The sequence below is a fragment of the Aotus nancymaae genome, unplaced genomic scaffold (genome assembly GCF_030222135.1).
Source record: "Aotus nancymaae isolate 86718 unplaced genomic scaffold, 86718_ANA_hifiasm-v0.15.2.pri h1tg000016l, whole genome shotgun sequence".
NCBI lineage: Eukaryota > Metazoa > Chordata > Mammalia > Primates > Aotidae > Aotus > Aotus nancymaae.
The window spans coordinates 18,350,835-18,367,068 of NW_026988428.1; the positions used below are offsets into that span (position 1 = coordinate 18,350,835).

Sequence of the window (16,234 nt, forward strand, 5' to 3'; positions counted from 1 at the left end):
TACTCACATCTCATTGTACCAGCTAGGACTGTCCACTCAAACAACAAAACCAATTTTTCTCCCAGGATTTTTCTAACCCAACATGCAAGGATATTCTAAATTATCCCAACCTCACTGATAATCATCAGTGCCTATAAAGAGGAAAACAAAAAAGAACCATGACCTTACTCACTCACTTTTCTGGTATACCACATATTCTATATATACTTTGACACATCACTTTTTTTAATTGAAGACAAAATCTATTCTTAACAATCAAGGTTGGGCACAGTGGTTCACGCCTATAATCCCAGCACTTTGCAGGGTGAGGCAAGAGAACTGCTTCAGGCCAGGAGTTAGGCTCCAGCCTGGGCAATATAGTGAGTCCTCACTGCTACAAAAAAATTCAAAAATTGGACAGGCATGGTGATAGGCACCTGCAGTCTTAGCTACTGTGGGGATGAGGCAGAAGGATTGCTTGAGCTCCGGAGTTTGAGGCTGCAGCAAGCTATGACAGTGTCTCTGCACTCTAGCCTGGGCCACAGAATGAGATACTGTCTCAAATAATAATAATAATAATCAACACATGATTTGCATAAATCATACATAACAGGCTTATTTTATGAACTCATCTAAGTATTAATTGAATAAACATTTTAAGATATTTAAACCAAAGTTTACATTACATGGCATACTACTTCCAAAAAATTCAGCTGTAACATACAAGTACACATGAATATGGATGATGTGGCCCAAAACAAGGAAATCACAACTACCCACCACCTAATCGTCTCAGAGGCATGAATAACAAAAAGAATATTTCAGTACAATAGCTATCATCATCTCCATTTCCAGCAGTTAAATCAATAGTCCCTCTCAGGGCAGATTTCAAAGAGGAACCAAACCAGAAAAAGCAAGGCATACTCACAAATTATAAAGCATGTCAGCCATGTTGCTGCGGTAATACAAAGCATTTCTGTAGGCGCTTTCAGCTTCAGAAATTTTGCTCTGACTCTTCAGAACATTTCCAAGGTTACCCCATGCTGCCAAGAAGAAAAAGAAATTTTCGGACTGAGCATCAATCCAATTATACGTGACATAATATCAGGCCATCAGGAAGTACCACAGGGAGAGAAAACCGTCATAAAACATTTTTAAGAAGGAAAATTTATTTCCTTTGTACGCTAACATTTCATCAAACCAGGAGATTAAATATAATCAAAGCCTTAAAAAATTAAAATAATTATTATGTTTCAAAGCTGACATACGTATACAGTTCATCATAAGGCCAAGAACAATGTTATCTTAAGATCACCTACAAAGGCTTCATGTTCTTCCAGATTTCAGTAGGGGTCTTCATGGTCTGAAATTATTGTATACTTACTGGGCCAGAAACTGCAAGAAGTGATCTTAAAATAAACAAATATTTCATTCAAGTATGAAAAAACTGATAAATGGCATAGGAGATCTGGAGATGAAAAGCAAAAAAACTAAACAAGATCAAAGCTATAAAGAAGCTTACCAGGCATCAGAATACATCAATAAAACATTATAGATATAATGTTCTTTTATACTCTTTCTGCTTATGAGCTCATTTCTGAGAAAAATCGCTATTTCCACACCTAATCATGTTGAAAATTAAATATATTTTCTGTGTGCCCCCTTTGTTCTCTCCAAATAATAGTAATTTTTCAACATTAAAAATAACAAAAGGCATAGCACCAATAACTGCCCACACAGTACGGCTCTCAAATGGACTTTGCCCTCAAACTTCGCTGCTTCTCTTGTCTTCTTTCTTTCCCACAAGGAGATGGGGTATTCCATCCTGAAAGCAGAGTCCCCCAGAAAAAGATGGGGATGAGAGGAAGGGTCCTATGTGTTGAGATATATTTATTTGGGGGTGATTACTGACTGTACCTGAAAAATGAAAGGGGTTTTGAGTATCGATTTTAATGCAAAAAAGAATACAACATCTTTTTATCTCAGATTTGCCTGTGTGCCTCTAAGAAATTTAATAATCCTGTGCTTCAGTTTACTTTACCTGTAAAGTGGGATAATAGTGTCTCATGTGTTTCATGATGAAGATGTTAATACATACAAGCTGTTTAAGACAGTGTCTGAGGCTGGGCACCATGTCTTACACCTGTACTAGCACTTTGGGAGGCCAATGAGGTGGGTGGATTGCTTGACCTCAGGAGGAGTTTGAGACAAGTCTGGGCAACATAGTGAAACCCTATTTCAACAAAAAACACAAAAATTAGCTGGGCGTGTTAGCACGTGCCTGCAGTCCCAGCTACTTGGGACGCTGAGATGCAATGATCGCTTGAGCCCAGGAAGTCGAGGCTTCAGTTAGCCATGATCATGCCACTGCACTCAAGCCTGGGCAACACAGTGAAACCCTCTCTCAAAAAAAATAAAAATAAAAAAACAAAGACAGTGCCTGACACATGGTAAACACTCAATAAATACTGCTATTAATATTATTGTGCTTGATACTCTTTACAATTTACAATAGTTAAGCATTGCTTATAAAAATAACATTAAATATAATGCCTTTTATGCCCTTATGTGACCTACAGAGAACACTAATCCTTCATGTTTGCAAAGTCATGTATCTTCTTTGCTTCTGATGGAAAACAGGGGAAGACATTCAACTCACAATTACGCAACAGCTAATAGTGCCATGTACCATGCCACACACTTGACATGTATCATCTCACTGAGCTCCCAACACAGTTCCATACATAAATGGCCATTCCCTAGATGAGGAGACAGACTCAGAGGCACTAACAAATTTTTAAAGTTAATACTGAAGTGTTAGAGCAAAAACTCTAATCTGACACTGGCTGCTTCCAGATTTTTCTACATTTTCATCTTTGACTGAAAACCAACATTTGCATAGGTCTTGGCACTGAATCCACAGAAAATTGCATCCTTTAAATTAAAAGACAGAACAGTGTAAAATATTGTAAAATTAAACTATTAAATGAAAATGAAATAAAATTAGGAAAGTAGTAAGATAAATTACAATTATCTTCAAACATAATAGGTATAATACCATAGGTATTCTATATCTACTATAAATTAGTAAGACACGCCTTCATGAAAATTTCTAATGATTAGGCAATTTTTAAATCCCCTTTCCTCCCAAAGTTCTACTCTGATTGTGGGAGTAGTAAATGAGAATATATTTACATTGAAATCTCTCTGAGAAATGCATTCAAATACTAATTTAAGTACCAGGAAATCCTTATTATAATGCTATACCATTTTGATAGTAGTCCTAGAACACAGATGATTTAAAGAAAGTAACAGCAAGGACATAAGTTTGAATATTTTAAGGCATATTTCCAGAGAAAGAAGTTGATTTCTTTAGCTACTTATATCTCAAATAAATAATAAACTGGTAAATGCTTCTCTTGTTGGCAACAGACATATACAGGAATGAATACCTTGGAGATGTTGGGGGTTTAGGTCCAGACCACCATAATAAAGTGAATATCACAATGAAATGAGTCACTTAATACTTTTTGGTTTTATAGTGCATACAAAAGTTATATTTACACAATAATGTCTAATAAGGGTGCAACAGCATGATGTCATTGCTTTTTAGACATCTTAATCAAAAAATACTTTATTGCTAAAAAATGGTAACAATCATCTGAGCTCTTTTTTTTTTTTTTTTGAGACAGAGTCTTGCTCCGTTGCCAGGCACCAGGATGGAGTACAGTGGTGCGATCTTGGCTCACTGCAACCTCCGCCTCCCAGGTTCAGGCAATTCTCCTGCCCCAGCCTCCCGAGTAGCTGGGACTACAGGCACGCACCACCACGCCCAGCTAATTTTTGTATTTTTAGTAGAGAAGGAGCTTCACCATGTTGGCCAGGATGGTCTCGATCTCTTGACCTCGTGATCTGCCCACCTCGGCCTCCCAAAGCGCTGGGATTACAGGCGTAAGTCACTGCGCCTGGCCAATCATCTGAGCTCTAGGTGAGTCTTAATCTTTCTGCTCATGGTAGGCCTTGCCTCAACACCGATGGCTGCTGACTGATGAGGGTGACTGATGGTTGCTGAAGGTTGGAGTGGCTGTGACAATTTCTTAAGATTATATAATATTCTAATCTTTTAGTGCTTTGTTGTCATTTTGGCAATGTTCACAGCATGGTCACCAGGATTAGATTCCACCTCAAGAAACCACTTTCTTTGCTCATCCAAAAGAAGCAACTCCTCATCTGTAAATATAGTATCATGAGATTACAGCAATTCAGTCACATCCTTAGGCCCACTTCCAATTCTAGTTCTCTTGCTCTGTCACTTCGGCAGTTCCTTCCTCCACTGCAGTCTTGAGCCCCCAGTATCCTTATGGATACATAACTATTGAAATCAACTTCTTCTAAATTCCTGTTAATGTTGACATTTTGACCTCATTCCATGAATCACAAATATCTAGAATGGCAAATCCTTTCCAAAAGTTTTCCATCATAGATCACCATAACAGATACAATAATTAAAACATTAAAATACTGTGAGAATTGCCAAAATGTGACAGAGACACAAAGTCAGCACATGCTGTTGGAAAAATGGCACTGACAGACTTGGTTTATGCAAGAGTGCCACATTCATTTTGTTTTTAAAAAAATACAATGTCTAAGAAGCATGAGAAAGTGACATGCAAGAAAATGAGGTATGCCTGTCGTCATATCTAGAATCCATGTTCACTCATTTGGTTGACTGTTCATTTATCCATTCATTAATGTATTCAATATTTATTCATTCATTAAACAGATATTTGTTAGACATCTATTTGGTGCCAGGAACCTCGTGAGGGGCTAGACACTCAGTACTGTTCAAAATCGTCAGTTCTCACCCATGTGAGCTTATGTTGGAAGTGGGAGATAGAGATAGTGGAGGGAGGGTGGGATCCATACAATAAAATAAATGAATTAACTTCAGAGAGTGATGTTATAAATAATGCAAAATAAAGATGGTATGGATCAGGCTAATTTTAGGTAAGGATATCACAGATTTAGGAAAATAGGTACAATCTCTAAGAACTAAAGGATAAGGAGCAAGCCTAGCAAGGACTGCTGATGCCAGATAAGGAAAGTATAGCAAAGAATCTAAGACAAGAATGAACTTGATGTTTCCCAGGAACAATACCAGTCAGGTGAGTGGCTGCAAAATGAGAGGGAAAGTCAAGATGAAGTCACAGAGATAGGCAAGGGTCCAACCAGATAGGGTCTGACATGCCAAGATAAGCAGTCTGGGGGTTATTTTATTTGCAATGTTTGGGGATAAATTTTCAGTGAGGAATTTTTGTGATTTGACTTTCATTTTCGAAAAGTCAAAATGATTACTTCTCTGTGGAGAAGGTACTCACTGCCAGAGAACTAAAGGAACAACAGGGAGATCGGTTAGAAGGCAACTGGAGTAATCTAGGGAGCAACATTATGGTTTCCAACAGAATGGATGAGCAGCAGAGATGGCTATTTCAAAGTGAGAGAACAACTTAGAAATTAAAAATCATCAACAAGTTAACTGAGGCAATGTCACAATCTGATACGCAGTTTCATGCTTTTTATCAAAACGAAAATCTTTCATTTCTTATGATTAATTGCTCTAGATGCCTGTAAAAATCTTGTTTTCCTGTTGTACACACACAATCATATACAGTATCAGCTTTAGACGAAGTTACTCTGAGACCATGATAAAGTAAAACAAATAAAAACCACCTCATAATTTTGTATAAACACAGAAAAAGGAAAAGGTCACTGTAAAACCCACAAAATACCAAACATCCTCCTCTCCTGCTACATGAATGATTTCTTTATCCAGGCGTAGAATTGTCCTGGTATTCAATCAAAATAAAACCCTCACTTCCTTAGACTCTCTTCCAAATCACCCAACCAAAGTCAAAATTCTGTAACTGGACATATAATGAGATGCCCCAGAATTCTCCATGGTTTGGCTGTTCTCTCTCAGCGTGAGTAGTTAAGCCAACTTTTATTTCAGGTGTAGCCCTGGTGGTCTTTGGCTGAAGGGCATTGACAGAAGATTTAATCATACTCAAATATAAAAACGATTCCTTTTCAAATCCTATCCTCCTTAAAATTATTGCTCCACAATGCTGTGTTTATCAAAATAGATTTTAGGTTTTTAAAAAGCTGCCATAACTCTTCATAGTTGATTCTATGAGTTAATTCTTTTTTCTATTACTTAAGATTTGATCATATTAACCCACTCGACGTTTTTATATCATGTCAATTTTTAAATCTCACTGTTCTGACTACTTGGAAGTATGCATACCAATTTCTAAAAGACATGGAGGAACATTCCAAGGCTCACGGATGGGGTAATTTACCATTGCAAAGATGTCAGTTCTCCCCAAATTAATCTATGAATTCCATATAAATCTAATCAATATTTTAGCATCATTTATTAAGGAACTCAAAAACTATATTTTAGCCATAATATAAAAGAGAACATGAAAACTGATTGTTATACCATATTCGTAAAACACAAAGATAAACTCCAGATAGTTTAAAAAGTTAAATGTGAAAAAGTAAAGCTAACAGAAGAATACGTAGAAGAAGATCTTTGTGGAATGGAAAAGCACTTCTTCAAAAGAGCCCCAAATACCATTCAAAATGTAAAAAAAAAGTTAATGGATTTTAATACCTCAAAAAGGACTTCTATTTAATAAAGAACATTATGGACAAGTTAAAAATGCATAATATACTAGGAGAAGATATTTCAAACATCTAAACAAAGAACTGCCTGTATTTGGAAACTAGAAGAAACTCCTGCAAAGCAACAAGAACAAAAAAACATAAGAAATCCAATAGGGAAAAAAGGGGAAAGGGCATGAATAGGATTCTACAAAAAGGAAAACCAAAACAAATACCAAGCATTTAAACTAATACTTAAATTTCTTAGTAACCCCCTGAAATGCAAATTATAACAACGAGGTATCTTTTATACCTAGACTGGCAAAGAAAAAAAAAGAAAGGAAAGACAGAAAGAAAAATGGATAAGGCCAACTACTGGTGGTGATGTTGGGGAAGAATCCTGTGCACAGCTGGTAGCACTGTGGCCTGGGGCAGACGTTCTGTTATGTCATCTGACAGGACTCAGTCAAATCAACAAATGTAAGTGACTAAGTCAAAAAAGAACCTCTATCCAGCAATCCCACTCCCAGATAAATTCTTACCTAAGAAAGCAAGTGAGAGACTGTTTAATTCAAGTGTCTTAGTGTTGGCTGATAGTGGGTAGTAACAATATGTCCATCATGGGAGTACAATGTGTGACATTCACTTTACAGACTCCTATACGGCATTAGGACCAATGAATACCATGTAAATACTGTTTCAAGAATGGACCATAATGGCCTACAAAGAACTGATAAAAGGAATGCATTGTCATAACAATGATAAATATTAAAAATTGATTCATGCCCAAAATATCACTATGTATTTAACAAAGTGGATACAATTAAATGAAAAGCATAATATAAATAAAATACATTACATACAAATCAACTATGTTAGATCAGTTGTCTATGCTACAAAGAGAAAATTTAGTAAAGAATACAGATAAAAGGGGATTAATATGTGAAGCAAAATAGAGGAAATGTGCAGGGATTAACTTGAAAACTGCAGTGAAGGGGAAAAGAGAGAAGGAGAAGGAAAGGGAAGGGAGGAAAGGAAAGGAAAGAAAATAAAATTAAGGTCACACATGATCTTCTTTTAAAATAGAGATGGGGTTATGCTATATCCTACTTAGGGAATAAAGGGTTATAACATTCACTTAAACTTTTTTTTAGAAAGATAATTTAAAACAGATGTTTGGGATTATCTTCAAATTTTCACTTTGCTACTTATTCTTTGGACCACTCAAAGACCTTCTATTTTCATTAATATTAAATATAATGTATATTTTTTACATTTTTAAGCCTGTACATTTTATTGGTGTATTCACTTCACATAATCTTTTAAAAGTACAATTTTATTGAAATAAAATTCTCAAAGTTCTTTCAATGAAGTGTGATGAAGTGTAAATAACAGTTACAAATCAGTTTAAAAGTCCACATTTTTTTTTTTCGGTTGCCCAGGCTGGATGGAGTGCAGTGGCGTGATCCTGGCTCACTGCAACCTCAACCTCTTGGGCTTGAGCAATCATCCCACCTCAGCCTCCTGAGTGGCTGGAACTACAAATGTGTACCACCATGCCAGGATGTTTTTTTAATTTTAATTTTTGTAGAGGTGAGTCTCACTATGTCACCCAGGCTGGTCAAAAACTCCTTGACTCAAGCATTCCTCCCACCCTGGCGTTGCTGGGATTATAGGCATAAGCCACTGCACCCAGCCTAAAAGTCCACGTTTTAATAGAGGATGTGCATAGATGAATGCAAATCACACTTTTTAAACTCTGGATATAATATAATAGAACATTTATCTGAAGTTCAAAAAATATAGTTGTTGTTCCAAAATCTCAATCTAATTTTGAAAAGTTTTTCCCAATGAAGGTTCCAAATATTCAGAGTATTCATTCATTCCTGTTTTAAACAAAATAAACTTCATGCGAAATTGCTCTAGCTTGGAGGGACTATTGCCTCATGTCATGGACCTGCTTTGCAGCACTGTGACAGTCTAAAGAGAACAAAAGAAGTGGGAAGGAGAGAAGAGGAGATGGAGAAGAAATTTTAAAAATTCTAATAAAAATAACCATAATAATAGTGTTTTATTTACTTAAAGATCACTATATCCTTGGTAGTCTCCTCAATTCATTTGACCTAATAAAAACATCTGGGGTCTACAGTATTACTATCTCCATTGCACAGATGAGACAACTGAGGTTCAGCCTCCTAAGTAGCAGAGTTAATGACAAGGGAGATTCAGATATCTTTCCAGGCATCCAAACGTAGTGAGAGGTAAGGCTATCTCGCTCTCTCAATATTGAGTTGGAATGCAAGGTAGAGAATATCATAACGTAGTACTTAATATGTTTTATATATTTTAATTTAGGAACTATAGCATAAATGTGAAAGCAAAATTATCCAAAAGAGTCATCCTCTCAGAACTGCTAGGGGAAAAAAAAAGAAAAAAGAAACCTCAGTAGTAACAAAACTATCTGGTACCCATATTTCATAATATTTTTTTCAGACCAGAGAAAAGTTAATGCTAAGCAATATATCAAGTGTTTTACATTTCTTTGGGAATATAATTTTATATATCATATTTGCCTGTTAAAATATTGGAACTGAACATATCCTGCCTGTGTAAGCAAATGGTTACTGCTCAAAGATGCTTGGAACTTTGGTATATTTATCAATTCCTCTTAGTGCCCTGAAGATACTTTACATATGACAAAGATTTAACAAGCATTCTTGAATAAGTAAAGGACTTCAATCCTAAGACTAAGCATATATGATGACTATATTAAGGGAAGGCAAACAGACACTTCTAAAAATCACTGGATAAGCTCTATAAAATATGATCTGTAGAGTTATTTTATATTCAAAAAGAAAAAGAAATTCTTCTGCTAAAAAAATCAAGAACTGAAGAAGTAGGAATGACTCTTATACCTCAAGGGCCCTTCACATTGATATTCAACTCCCTCTAAAAGGCAACCATTTACTAAGAAACTTGATCTTAATTCACAATGAAAGCTTCTTTTGTACTTAGCCCACAGTCTGCCATGGTTTATTTTATGTTCTTTGAAAGGCAGAAGAACAATTAAATATTCCCATCTTGCTGAAGTTGTTCTAAAGAAAAAATCAAATGTGAGGTCCCTCTGGAAATGCTGTGACCTGCTGCAATAAATACCTCTAAGTTTTTTTTTTAAGTTGTAATTTCAAATACATGGTTCTTTTAGGTTTACAGAGTAAATTCAAACTTACTCCACAGTAACTATCACAATTTTGTATCTCTGCTATACTTCACAAAATCAATACAGGGAGATTCGAGCAATTTTTTCAAGATTTTTAAAATTTATGTCAGTAATGTGACTAAATTTATATATATATTCATTAATTATAAAAGAAGTTATGTTTTTCATAATTTGGCATACACTGCTCTTTGAAAAAATAGCTTAAAGAGTAGAAAACAGACTAAGATAGAAAATTGATACTTAGAGTACGGTTGTTGCTATAATAACACCTGAAATTATGGAAGCAGCTTTGGAAATGGATAAAGGGTAGAGGTTGGAAATTTGGAGAAGCAGGCTAGAAAATGCCTTTACTGCCATGTGACGGCTCAGGAGACCTCAGAACTGCAGAGCTACCAGTGTACAATGCCAATCTGAGGGAGATGAAATGTGAGCTGAGCCCAGCAAAGCCGTCTCAATGTCTTGATAGCCCAATCCCTGTATCAGCGATCCCAGGATGTGGGACATGAAATCAAAGGAGATTATTCTCCAGTTTTAAGATTTCATATTGTTTTCTCTACTGGGTTTTGGATTTACTAGGGACCAGTTACCCCTTTCTTCTTTCCTCTTTCTCCCTTTTAGAACGAGAATGCCTACCCTATGCCTGTTTCACTGTTGCATTTTGGAAGTAGATTACTTGCCTTGATGTTACAGGCTCATAGCTGGAAGGAATTTGCCTCTATATGGATCATGCCTTGAGGCTCATCTATATCTTATTTAGATGAGACTCTGGATTTTGGATTTTTGAGTTGATGGAAACAAGTTAAGGCTTTTGGGACTTTAGGGATGAAACAAATGTATTTTTGCATCATGAGAAGAACATAAATTTTGGGTGCCTGGTGCAAAATGCTACAGTTTACATGTGCCCTCAAAACTCGACATGCTGTAAACTTAATCCCCAATGTACTTCATTGAGAGGTAGGTCCTAATAGGAAGTGACTGGGTCATGAGGGTGAAGCCCTCATGGATGGATTAATGCTAATACAGGAGTGAGTCACTTTTCACTAGTGTAAATAAACACAAGCCAAAAAAAAAAAAAGAGAGAGAGAGAGAGAAGAAAAGAAAGAAAATTAAAAAAAAAAGATAAATACTTTTTTTTTTTTGAGAGGGGGGTCTCACTCTGTGGCCAGCCTGGAGTGCAGTGGTGCAATCTCAATTCACTGCAACCTTGGTCCCCTGGGTTCAAGTGATTCTTCTGACTCAGCCTCCCTAGTAGCTGGGACCACAGGCACATACCACCATGTCCAGCTAATTTTTGTATTTTTTTTTCTTTTTCTTTTTCTTTTTTTTTGTGTGTGTGAGAGAGAGAGAGACGAAGTCTCCCTCTGTCACCAGGCTGGAGTGCAGTGGTGTGATCCTTGCTCACTGCAACCTCCGCCACCTGGGTCCAAGCAATTCTCCTGCCTCAGCCTGCTGAGTAGCTGAGACTACAGGTGCATGCCACCACGCCCAACTGAGTTTTGTATTTTTAGTAGAGACAGGGTTTCACCATGTTGGCCAGGGTGGTCTGGATCTCTTGACCTTGTGATCCGCCCGCCTCGGCCTCCCAAAGTGCTGGGATTACAGGCATGAACCACCACGCCCAGCCTAATTTTTGTATTTTTAGTAGAGACAGGGTTTTGATGGTCCCAATCTCTTGACCTCGTGATCTGCCCGCCTCGGCCTCCCAAAGTGCTGGGATTACAAGCGTGAGGCACCGCACCGGACCAATGAATTTCTTAGTATTTAATTTTCACCTACTTAACATTCAGGTCTACATAAGTAATGATGTCTCTTTGGGTTATCATCTCAGCATTTTCATGTTACTAACATACTGAACAGAGTCACCAAATGTGTTAAGGACTCTCATTCTTGTTTCTTGCTGCAGCTATAATTCATTTTGAACCTTATAACTTTAACATATATCTTTAGTCTATATCAAAATCTTGAGTTCTATGTAAAGATCTGCCAAAATTGCAGTATTTAACTGCATTAAATAAGGGGAGAAATCCTAAATTTTGCTTCCACCAATGTTGTGTTACTTGCTTGAAATCAGAATGTTACTTACATAAGGAGGTAAAAGTGGCAGTCTTGCCAGTTTCTATCACAAACCAGCTGCAAAAGAAAATAACTTATTTGCACTTAATATAGTAGTGCTTAATATATCTACTAAGAATTGTTTTTATTCAGATTAAAAGCCAATTTTGCCCAGGTCCAGTGGCTCATGCCTATAACCTAGCACTTTGAGAGGCCAAGCTGGGTAGATTGCTTGAGCCTGAGAGTTCAAGACCAGCTTGGGCAACAGGGTGAAACCCAAGAAAATACAAAAGTTAGCCAGCCATGCTGATGCATGCTGTGGGCTGGGGTGAGAGAATCGCTAGAGCCTAGGAGGTCAAGGCTGAGGTGGGAGAAAGCCTTCAGCCTGGGAGGTTAAGGCTGGATCGCACTACCGCACTTCAGCCTGGGTGACAGAGTGAGACCCTGTCTTAAAAAAAAACAAAAAACAAAAAAACCCAATTTTAAGCTAAATTTGTGTATGTATATGTGATCTCTCCTAATCCTCATAACAAATGGCTTATATTATCATCCAGTTTGTATATTAATACATGAAGAAACCATGCCTCACAGAAATGACACTCAAAAAGATAAAAGAACAAAAAGAAGTCTCTGTCTGGTTCCAAAGTCCTTGCTTTTAACCGTAATGGAACTCTTGGACTTCAGCTGTGCACCATGATTGGTCATACCAGCTACAGTTTAAATAAATATTATTTTAAAATATAAATATTAATTATGTTAAACTTTCTAATGTCAATGGAGAGAGAAAAAAAGAACAAAAGAAAACAAAGGGGCAGGGGGAAGAGCCACTGAACTGCAAAGAACTGAAAATGAGCATAAATGTGTTGTTGCTGTTTTTTAAAATAGACTGTCTTCCCACTCCATCTATTAGCAAAGATGATAAGGGGGGTCAACATTTGTAGACTGAGCTTTTTACTAATTGTATGATAATCACTTCATATGACTCCAGGGAAATAAGAACCCTTATAATCCTACAGGAATTTATTTTTCCTGAAGTAACTATACTTTGGATTATTGAAGAAAAGAACATAATGGTAAGTAGGTAAATAAAACAGATAGAGTTAAAATATTAAGTAGAAGAAGTGGCTATGATTTAAAGATCAAGATTCATATGTTATCACAACATATATTCTGTATACTTACATGAAATTCTAATTACAGGAATTTTACAAGATGAAATTATTTCTCATTTCCCTATCTGTAGTTACTTCAGATAGACCTGAAACTAAATGTATTCCCAATAAGAAAAAAAAAATTTAATGTACAGATAAAAATTTAGTACTTCAATATATATGAACACTGTTAGCCTTGACGGCAGTGTTTGTCACTGTAACATCTGTGAGCATACTGTAACATCCACAGGTAAATCCAGCACCTGTGTATGTTTTGTCTTAGGATATCCAGGGTTGTTCCTTGGCATTTTACCATCTGCAATCTCTACCATACTCCTGACTTTGACTATGAGCCTCCCCACACCCATGGCTCAGGTCTGCTGCCAGTACCACTCATGGTACTTGATTTTGGGGTTTTCTTGGACTTGTCTTCACTCCATTTCTTATCTATGCAAAATTATTCCCATGGCTTCTCAATCAAAACTTACCTTCCCTATGACCCTAATAACAATGTGCTGAATACAAAGTTTCTGATAAACTAGTGCACAGTATTATATAGACAGTTAATATTACTGCATTTTCAAATGTCATGACTTGCCAAAGGGGGAAGAATTTGGGAGCACCAAGCCATGAGGCTCTCCTCAAATCACAACAAACCCATTTTGCCTATTACACTGTCAAAAGTAGTTAATGGAACACTTGGGGAATATATACACTAGAATGTCATAATTACTGGTCCTATTTATGTAACAACTATACCAATCCAGTAAAGGCTTTTTAGAAATTCTTCACATATGGCTGATCACGCAGCCATGTAGTCATCCAACCAGTACCTTTTTTAATTATTACTTTTCTTGTTTTAAATTTTTTCTCCATAAATATCAGGTCTGGAACTTCTGGACTCAAGCAATCCTCCTGCCTTGGCCTCCCAAAGTGCTGGGATGACAGACGTTGAGCTGCTGTGCCCACACTTGCTTATTAATAATAACAGATTTTGTCTTCCATTAAAACGCCAGTACCTTTTGATTTATGGTAAATCCTAAAGAGTATGAGTTGCCTCCGAGTTCGTGTGAGGAATAGAATTGTCTCCAAGAAGCCCTTACGGCTTGCTTCTCACATAATCAGGATCATTTGAGTTTGGCTCAGGTATAAAAGATGAAGAATCCTTGGAAAGGCCAAGAATTCTTGACAACTTGTACAGTATTATGATTTCTAAACAACTTCAGGGGAAACAAAAAGAATCCATTATCGTCCTTAAATTCCCTTTCTTCTTTTATCATCCAAACTACATCTGTTTCATCTCACAGTGGATCCAATCATCAGTTAGGTATATCCCTGCCACGTAATGGCCCCAGGTTAGTCTCCTTCTATAAGTCACTAAAGGAACTTTGATACAGAAATATTAAATGAAATGTCCGAAACCTTAGCCCTGTTACCAATTAGATTTGGGTACACCCAAGCAAATTACTTAACTCTTCTACTTCCTATTTCATAGTAAAAGCAATAATTTAGTAAATATGCAATGTGGGACAAACTCTGGGCTAGGTATGCTATGCGTACCCACAAGGTGGTATAGATCTGACACTCACTCTATAGATGATAACACTATTAAAGAAAACGATAACAGCTATAAATAGCTTGAGTTATAATCAGTATCCACATCTACCTTATGGCAAAGTTTGGAACCTTTAACCATGCTGTTTCTCCTTTAGCATCCTGCCTCTCTTAGTTTCTCATCTGTAAAAGAGTTGTAAGGCCAGGTGCAGTGGCTCATGCCTATAATCCCAGTGCTTTGGGAGGCCAAGGCGGGCGGATCACCTGAGGTTGGGAGTTTGAGACCAGCCTGACAAACATGAAGAAAGCCCATCTCTACTAAAAATACAAAATTAGTTAGGCGCAGTGGCATATGCCTGTAATCCCAGCTACTCAGGAGGCTGAGGCAGGAGAATCGTTTGAACCCGGGAAGCAGAAGAGATTGCACCATTGCACTCTAGCCTGGGCAACGAGAACAAAATTCCGTCAAAAAAAAAAAAAGTTGTAACAAATCCCCAGTCACTGAGAAGATTAAATTAATATAGATGTGTAACTCCCATTATGAAAAAAGTATATTTCATTAATAGATTATTATATACTAAAAGCATAACCAATTCAATATACACTTTTATAGCACATCTGCCCTATTCATTATCTACGGTCATACTATTGAGAACTACATTGTCAACCAAATCCAGGACAACAAAAACACAAGTAAAAGCAATATTAAATACTCTAGAGGCTAACTTTAAGATTTAAAAAATAATAAAAATCCTAAAGATTGCATTTTATTTAAAAAATCTGCTTCTAAGTTATAAATACAGTACATCTCAAATATAGTACATCAGGGACAATATTCCATGTGTTAACTTCTATATGTTAATTTTTGGCAGTCACTGTGATCAATCCAACAGCTAGTGTTGAACAGGGCAAAAGTAAATACTAGAGAAAAGGAGATTTAAAAAAAAAAAAAAGAAATGATGAGTAAAAATACAAATAAAATGTGAGTAGAAAAATATTTATATGTGCTAATGAGGACAATTATTTGTAAATAACTATAAGATTTCTAAAATGAAATATCAATTATCTTTGCTCTATGCAAAAATCTTGGCAACTATCATTTTACAGCATTTCTTCTGTACTTTCAGTTGATTTAACAACAGAAAATAAAGGGAAGTTAATTTTATTTGCCTTCTTTGCTGGTACAGGACAAGTAGACAAGGATTGTGAAGACAAATACACGTGACCCTTGAACAAAGTAGGTTTGAACTGCCTGGTTCTACTTGTATGTGGATTTATTTTCAACCAAACACAGACTGAAAATATAGTATTTGTGGGATGTGAAGCCCACATATACAGAGTACTGACTTTTCCTATATTTGGGTTCTGCAGGGCCAACTGTGGGAATTGAGTATTCAGGGATTTGTTTATAAGTGTGTGGTCTTGGACCCGATCCTCCACAGATATCAAGGGATGATGGTATTTGAGTATGAGGCATTTTTGTACGAACTGAAAAACATGATGTTGAAACAGAGATTGCTGTTATACATATAAAAGTCTTGAAACTACAATTCAGAAAGTTTTACTTCCAAATATTGAAAAGAAGCCAGTACACAGAAGGTTAAGTAAGATA

General features: G+C 36.5%; 1 protein-coding gene across 2 annotated transcripts in view; it reads right to left on the minus strand.

Annotated features, from left to right (window-relative positions):
* The window catches only part of TMTC2 (transmembrane O-mannosyltransferase targeting cadherins 2), a 441,683-nt gene that overhangs the window by 205,872 nt on the left and 219,577 nt on the right, over nucleotides 1-16,234 (minus strand). For both annotated transcript variants that reach the window (XM_021675289.2, XM_012442083.3), the window contains one exon: nucleotides 908-1,022. In XM_021675289.2, coding sequence (XP_021530964.2) covers nucleotides 908-1,022 — 115 coding nt within the window. The remainder of the gene's footprint in view (nucleotides 1-907; nucleotides 1,023-16,234) is intronic.